The 7,837-nt window shown below is 51.4% G+C and overlaps 4 protein-coding genes across 4 annotated transcripts; 2 read left to right on the top strand and 2 right to left on the bottom strand.

Annotated features, from left to right (window-relative positions):
- Positions 1-263: 263 nt before the first annotated feature.
- Positions 264-2,143, bottom strand: BJY04DRAFT_221338 (nucleoside phosphorylase domain-containing protein; the record flags this gene model as incomplete). Its single annotated transcript, XM_073717088.1, has 2 exons — positions 264-1,122; positions 1,179-2,143. The coding sequence occupies 2 exons, from the start codon at positions 2,141-2,143 to the stop codon at positions 264-266; spliced, it is 1,824 nt and encodes a 607-aa protein (XP_073568003.1).
- A 381-nt stretch (positions 2,144-2,524) lies between these two features.
- On the top strand, positions 2,525-4,627 carry BJY04DRAFT_209412 (P-loop containing nucleoside triphosphate hydrolase protein; the record flags this gene model as incomplete). Its single annotated transcript, XM_073714119.1, has 5 exons — positions 2,525-2,793; positions 2,833-3,235; positions 3,290-3,547; positions 3,640-4,287; positions 4,322-4,627. The coding sequence occupies 5 exons, from the start codon at positions 2,525-2,527 to the stop codon at positions 4,625-4,627; spliced, it is 1,884 nt and encodes a 627-aa protein (XP_073568004.1).
- A 513-nt stretch (positions 4,628-5,140) lies between these two features.
- Positions 5,141-6,277, top strand: BJY04DRAFT_221340 (uncharacterized protein; the record flags this gene model as incomplete). Its single annotated transcript, XM_073717089.1, has 1 exon — positions 5,141-6,277. One exon carries the CDS (start codon positions 5,141-5,143, stop codon positions 6,275-6,277), a length of 1,137 nt encoding a protein of 378 aa, XP_073568005.1.
- A 694-nt stretch (positions 6,278-6,971) lies between these two features.
- On the bottom strand, positions 6,972-7,832 carry BJY04DRAFT_221341 (uncharacterized protein; the record flags this gene model as incomplete). Its single annotated transcript, XM_073717090.1, has 1 exon — positions 6,972-7,832. A coding segment is annotated over one exon (861 nt), but the record flags the coding sequence as incomplete, so codon positions are not given.
- Between the last annotated feature and the right edge of the window lie 5 nt (positions 7,833-7,837).

The following is a 7,837-nucleotide window of genomic DNA, read 5'->3' on the forward strand; positions in this document are numbered from 1 at the left end:
TGTGGCATTGATGCATAATGGGATATCTGCTCTTTCAAGGGACCGGAAAGGCTATTTCTGGGCTTGTTTGGTGCGTGCTTGGAAATCGTGTAGTCCAAACCTTAGGATACTCGAATCTTTACATAATCATTGTAACTGGTTTCTCCATTGTTAGATCTAGCCGGTCAGACAGAACAGAACGGCCCGGACGTATAACTAGCGGCCCGTATACTCACATAAGGGATTCCGCCAACACAGCTTCCTCGGCAACCCAGTCATGTATATTATCGGCAGGAATCTGGTTGTATTTGAGCGTGTACCCTCTCTCGCCATCGGGTTTGCGTGCGTCTACGTTTGGGGTTCGGTTGCGCCGGCCGGATGTGATGCACACTCGCCGAGGGAAGCATTTCTGTTGCCTGGTGATACAGAGGAGAGTAGCCAACCATGATAATCTTCACGGTTCGACCAGGCTTAACTTGGATTGCCTTTAGTATTTCCAAGAGCGAGAGCGTGAGGCTGAGGTGTTTGACGGCCAGAACAAAAAAGAATTTACCAATATCGTCAAGGGCTTGCGGTATCATGCCTGATAGTAATTCTTGCAAGTTGATCGTGGTGTCTGAATGGTTAAAAGATCCCCCAAGCTGCTCGGCAAGACAATGGACGATGTCGTGCTCCGTCAATGGGTCCGCAAATGCTGGAGATAGGATCCAATGAATAGGTTGACTTTGGGATTTGAGTAAAGATATGACCTCGAAGGCAAGGTCGTCTGCCCGAGGCTCAGCACTGGGACCTTGGGGCTCCAGAACAAGGACATCAGAGCTGCGCGTTTCTGCCCATTCTTTGAGCGCCGCGATCAAAGGGGTCGTATCGGAGGGCACATCGTTCCAAAGCCCACGGCGCTCTGCATATGACTCTGCCTTTTTGAGAATATCCGTCGCGGACCGAGGCATTCGTGGTGCTTGCAGAGCAGAACAAAGTGAGGGCTTGACATCGATCAATTGACCTGAAGGTACTGCAACAGGGGATTTGATGATGTCTTCGAGCCTTTGAAGGGGTCTGGCAGGATGACGCGGTAGACGATCAGACTGGCCATCCGATGCTGACGCCCTTCCATTGGGGGGTTCAGAGGCATTACTGGCCTCACTACTTTCGCATATGGTTTAGCACTGTCTTTGTTTGAATGGATTCCAGATACTCACGTATAATCGAGAGCTACAGGTGCAATATGCCCGAAAGGACCATATGCCCTAATATCGATCAAAAGAAGTTTGGGGTACGCGGCCGCCGTCGCAGCAGCATACTCCTGCCAAACTTTCGACTTGTGTGAGTCGCTGTAGTCGCAAATTCCACGAATGACCAGACAGGGTAGAACGTTGAGTATCCCGGCCGCCTCCATCTCAAGGCAAAGGATATTGTACTTCTTGGCTAGCTGATCGCGCAGCACGGCGTCTTTGACTACCTTGTTGCCTGAGCCTATCAGCCCGTAGTGGATGTAGGGGTGATTAGTTCCCCTTGGGGTCCTGGGGACCTGGCAGTTCACCTGGCCGTCACACGTCGCGTCTGATGTGTCATGTACGCAATTCGGCTGGAACAGCAGATCATTCACCCTCCCGGGAAAAGAATAGGCTGGTTTGAGTCGACTGATGATCTCCACAAACTCCCTAAGTGGGTTGCTTGCAAGATGCGGGTTTGATCTCAGACTACTGATCCCCCCGAGCAAGACGCGTGGAGGCCTCTGCAAAGATCCTGTCTCCACAAAGCAAACATCTGGAGTTGACTTGCCCATATCATGCTGCACAACACCAGAGCGAGTCCCAATTGGAAGGCTCACAACCACATCTCTGAGGCGAATATCCTCCTTCCCTGGTATACCGCCCGCAATCCCAACTAATAAACAGAACTCAAGCTCAGGGAAGCTCATTCTTATCTGTGATGCGGCACTTGCTGCGGAGTTTGTGCCGTACTCGCTGGCAGGAAGGCAGGTCGCGGCAATGTTATGTCCACCCATTGTCCCCAACGTGTAGCTGTTTGAGTCGTGGCGCGATACGCGCAGCGGCGGGTGCACCGAGTCGAGAAGACATCGGACCGCCAGGAGCTCTTTATCTAAAGCGCAAATAATGCCCATAGTATAATATGATGCGGTGTAGGGGGTGCAGTTCGGCATGGGGACAGTAAAAGAGGGCTGTCGTGTGCGGTCGGCGAGCGCTGGGCAGTCAGGCAGGAGGGTTGAAGGGCAGTCGGGCTTATCTTCTCCGGTAGGTAGGTACCTAAGTTGAGGGTCAGAATCATCTAGATCGGGTTCCAAAGGGTGAGGAATCTCCCTAGTCGTACTCGACGCTTTTCGCAACATAAAAAACAATGCTCGGTCCACAAGTGATGGATATTCAAATGGTGGAAACTGCCTCATGTGGGTGTCTACCCCGCCAGCTTTGCTTTTTTTCATGCGAGGCTGGCGCTTATTCTGCCTCGTCATCTCTTTCATTGAATCATCGCACCTCTGACATCGAATGCCACGGATTTGAGAAGCCACTCGGCTCAAGCTCCAATGTCTCTCCCCGCAAAGCAAAAGTCGCATTTTTCGAGCCCCGATCGGCACAGCAAGGCGACAAAGCCATCGATCGATGAACTTGGAACCGCAATCATTCATCGCGTGGAATGCAATCTCCAAAAAGATCATGCCGATCACCCAGACCAGAGAGATTTCTACGACACCCCTCGCCTGTTTTCCGGCGACAGCAAGGCCAGCGAGCTAAGAGGAGAACGCCGGGTCACATCTGAAGATAATGACGAGGGTCCAGTCATATGGATGAGAGTGTACAGTTGTGAAAAATATCATAACCTGATTGCAGATAGATTTGACGCTCTCGAGGCTCCTCATCATCCGACAGATCGCATGATCGCACGGTATTTCCATGTGCTCAGATCTCGCGGCCCTGAGGCACAGCCGGTATCCGAAGAAATCATTTTCGAAGATGAGGAACTTCAAGAGGAGATCAGGTCAATAACGGATATCGAGACGGATCGCATCACTACTATAAACAGAGGTGATCTACACAATGCTGTCATCGACCGATTATACACTCAATTGCGTCGTGGCCGAGAGACTTTTGACACGGAGGATCCCCGTTTGCCTACGTTACTGCGGATAGTCGATCTGGCATTTCAGCAGGAATTTCTGGCGGCGGACAGCCTCATCTCCCGCGGCTGCGTGACAAGAAGACATCTACCCAAACTCTTCCGACCCGGCGAAGTCGTAGTGAGTGTTGAAGTGCATCCTAGAGCATATGTCGTCGATCGCTGGCCGGAATAGCGCGGCAGTGGATCACTTGTTTTGCCATGTAGTACCGTTTCCTTTGATGGCCAGTTCTACCGAGAGGCAAAAGCCATCATTCTCAACTGGGAGTACGGAGACCACGAAGTTGATATCACCGAGCTTGGTGCTTATCCGCTGGACTTCAACCTCGAGATGCGAGCTCGACTACTTCGGCGAGGGAGCATATTCTGGCAATTTCGGGGTCGCCATTTCGTATCTTACTCGCCTGGACGCCCTGCCCTTCAGGCGCAGACCGTGAGTATAGCCCCATCAGCTCGAATCCCAGAGTGAAGTTAATCACCAACTAGTCCAAGGCGCGCTACATGATTGATGCCACAACCTACCAGCATGTTCATTCCACATCGGAAGTGACAGGCCGTGACTATCTGCCGGAAGAAATCCCAACTGCTGACACTGTCCCAGACGAACTGTTTCAGCTGCAGCTACCAGCGACCGTCCCGGGATTTGGCTTCCATGATAAAAAATGGATAAGTCTATCCGTTGAGGGAATTCGAGAAATCGAATGGAATGCGGAGGCGTTCAAACATCTTGTGCTGAAAAGCACAAAAAAGGAGCTGATTGAAGCGCTCGTCGCAAAACACACTGCAGCCAGTGGCTCCAGCGACGTCATAGAGGGCAAAGGAAATGGCCTCATTATGCTTCTTCACGGGGGTCCGGGGACGGGCAAGACACTCACGGCGGAATCGGTTGCGGAACTTACTCGAAAGCCTCTCTATCGAGTCACATGCGGAGATATCGGCACGAATGCAGAAGATGTCGAGCGGTACCTCGAGTCTGTCCTGTACCTTGGAACAGTATGGCAGTGCGTTGTTCTTCTCGACGAGGCCGACGTGTTTTTGGAGGAGCGAACACAACAGGACCATCAGCGGAACGCCCTCGTCTCGGTGTTTCTTCGCGTGCTGGAATATTACTCTGGTATTCTCGTCCTCACGTCGAACCGCATCGGGACATTTGACGAGGCCTTCAAGTCGCGCGTCCAGCTAACACCATTACCCCCAACTAGATGAGAGCAGCCGTCGTCGGATCTGGTCAAACTTTATTACAAGGCTGCAGGACACGAACTCCAATACCAAGGCGGACCAGATCCTGGAAAATATTGATCAACTGGCGAAATTCAAGCTAAATGGGCGTGAGATAAGAAACAGCATTCGAACTGCGACATTGCTTGCGGAGTTCCGAGGCGAGCGACTGGAGTTTAAGCATCTTGTAGACGTGATTGACATTTCGAACGAGTTTGAGCAGTACTTGCAGGATGTCCATGGGCACACGGCGTCGGAATGGGCTATGTCGCAGAGGGTTCGGAAAGATGAGTAGGGTAGATGAATGCAGTGTGGCAATATTGTTGCGGCCAAGATGTAGGAACACGATGGATTTTCAATTTCAGATATGCACTTGATCGCAAACCTCGATGCCACTGTGGAGGTTGAACAAAGGTGCATGATCATCGGGTGGCAACCACGCCTTCATCCCATGTCTTCTTCCTTCCCATCTCTCTTTCCTTCTATGTCTCCTTCCAACCGCAATGGTATTTACGAGTGAGGTGGGTGTTAAGGGTTAGACTATGTCAGTGTCCGCACTACTTGCCCTGTTTAGGGCCATTTCTAGCTTATTGAAGGACTTGGTATGCCGCTAGAAAAATACGATGACTGGATCACCAGCATATCTAACTGCGCCACAATTAGGTAGAACAACGTGAGTGGCTTATCACTATGCTTACATCTCAGCTGCCTTCTACCCCTCTTTCTATCCAACTCACTTGATCCTCATCGTGGTTGCCGCGAAGATCCTCAAGGATAGCTCAACTGTCTCTATTTAACAGCCTGGAATATGGACCAACAACTAGTCTTTCCGACAAGACAGGGTAAATCACGCGACCTGTGTGTAAAACGCACACTATCCCAGGATTGTACCGGGATATTTGAGCCTGGACAGCCGGCAGCAAAGCTCCAGTGCCTTCGGAAGGACTCCCGTCGACAGTCCGCCCAGCCGTGCCTAAGCACTCTGATGAGAGCTAACGCCTCTCATCGCCACCGTCTGGAACGAGCACCGGCCCCGGCACAGAACCATGTCGACAACAACCAGGGCACACTACCAGATAATACTACACTGACGTCACAACCGCAACTCGAGCAGTCTTTACTGCCGCGGAAAATAGAGGTGCTCCCAAGCAGTTCACACATGAACATCCAGCAACGGCAGGTAGTGATGCCGGTGGCAACCCCTCAGATGGGGAGTCAGATAAACCGCACCCCACAAGAGCAGTTCTTGATAGAGCGACAACAAATTCTGGCCGAGCAAGGTAATCTGTACGATAGCCAGGTCACACCACAGCAATTTGCTCAACTGCAGGCAAATATGCACGCTCAACAGTATATTAAAAACTACCGACAGCAGATGATGCAGCAGCACATGATGAACCAGCAGATGTTCAACCAGCAGCAGAACGCTCAGGCTCAGAAGCAAAAATTTGCAATCCCGCAGGCATATCAGGCTAAATCAATGCACGCACAGCTTGCTCAAATGTACCAGGTGCAACATCAACAGCAGCAACAGCAGCGCCGGCTACAGAACCAGCAGCCTACACAGCCTCAGCAAGGAAAAGTGCTCCAGGGCGGTCCCCAGACGAACACCCAGCAACGGCAGGTGTCAATGGCAGCTGCTCAGGCCAGTCGTGGTAGAATTCCGAAAAATATGCAGGCAATGAGCATGGAGCCTAGAACAAACGCAACTCAACGATATACGGGCCTTTTCCAACAGCGACTTGCAAGACTACGGCAGGATATGGCCAGTCGGTTAATGCCGCAGTACGGACCACCAGCTCGGTACCCACCTCAGGTTGTGAAGGAATATGGCATTGGACTTGAACAAGTTGCCAAGGGCTTTGTGCAAGATGTCATGCGGCGGGACCGTGCCGAGATCGCTGCTCATCGACAGCGACGGGAGTCGGGAACAATCAGCTTTTAGACGAGCGGTGACACACTAGCGATATAAATTGAATGCGGAAAAAAAATAAAAAAAAAACCGACAAATAGTTACAACAATTGCCTTCGAAGCTTATGGGAAATGGCCTGTAAGATTCTGTTTTTGCATATCCGTTACCATGGACACGTGCAAGGTATGCGTTGATTCTCATATGCTTAGAACGGGCAGGTAATTGGCGTTGGAAAATGCAAGCCTTTGAAGGGGAAGCCAAAGGCGCACCAGTCTGTAGGTAAAGTATCTACCCTTATCCAATCCGTTGTACAGTGCGATTGTTCAGGTCACTTGGCCGACCCTGTTACACATACACAGACAGTCATCTTCAGCCTGGCACACGAATGCGCCAAATAATTTGTGCAATTCTACGGGGTGCCAACTACCTGTGAGCACCATCTGCTTTAGAAGCGACTCAATTTCTTCAAAAGCTTCTGTGAAGGCAGAATGGAAAGATACAGAGATTCAATACTGGAACTTTACCTATACCATCTCCTACTCTATTGCGGTGACTTTAACAACAGTGACCAACTACAAGCATTGCAAGTAACTCAGATATGCATGATGCATGATCGCTGATAATGACAGACATTGGCTGCCGCAGTACCACGGGAAGTCCTTTAGATTCTGAGAAAGACCAACAATAGACTCGATTATTCTTTGCCATAGATATGTCGCTATTTGCTTATTCAGGTGGCGGAGGTTCGACAATCATGTCCTCCCGCAAACCCGATAAAAGATCTATGAACTCCATTTCGTCGTCTTCCTCTTCTTCACCAACGGATCTCCCATTCTTTGAATCAAGTTCCTCAGGTTCTTCCTCCGGCTCCTCCTCAGGCTCTTCCTCCGGCTCCTCCTCAGGCTCTTCCTCAGGCTCCTCCTCAGGCTCTTCCTCCGGCTCTTCCTCAGGCTCCTCCTCAGGTTCTTCCTCCGGCTCCTCCTCAGGCTCTTCCTCAGGCTCTTCCTCCGGCTCTTCCTCAGGCTCCTCCTCAGGTTCTTCCTCCGGCTCCTCCTCAGGCTCTTCCTCCGGCTCCTCCTCAGGCTCTTCCTCCGGCTCCTCCTCAGGTTCTTCCTCAGGTTCTTCCTCAGGTTCTTCCTCAGGTTCTTCCTCAGGTTCTTCCTCAGGTTCTTCCTCAGACTCTTCCTCAGGTTCTTCCTCAGGTTCTTCCTCAGGTTCTTCCTCAGGTTCTTCCACCGGTTCTTCCTCAGGTTCTTCCTCAGGCTCCTCCTCAGGTTCCTCCCTAGGTTCCTCTCCTTTATCTTCTCCCTGGTCGTCTTCCTGGTCGTCTTCCTGGTCGTCTTCCTGGTCGTCTTCCTGGTCGTCTTCCTGGTCGTCTTCCTGGTTGTCTCCCTGGTCGTCTTCCTGGTCTTTCTGGTCTTCCTGCTGGTCTTCCTGGTCTTCCTGGTCTTCCTGGTCTTCCTGGTCGTCTTGCTGGTCTTCCTGGTCTTCCTGGTCGTCTCCCTGGTTGTCTCCCTGGTCTTCTTCCTGGTCGTCTTGCTGGTCGTCTCCCTGGTTATCTCTCTGGTCGTCTCCCTGGTCGTCTCCCTGGT

The sequence above is a fragment of the Aspergillus karnatakaensis genome, assembly GCF_047715665.1.
Source record: "Aspergillus karnatakaensis strain CBS 102800 unplaced genomic scaffold BJY04scaffold_48, whole genome shotgun sequence".
Lineage (NCBI taxonomy): Eukaryota > Fungi > Ascomycota > Eurotiomycetes > Eurotiales > Aspergillaceae > Aspergillus > Aspergillus karnatakaensis.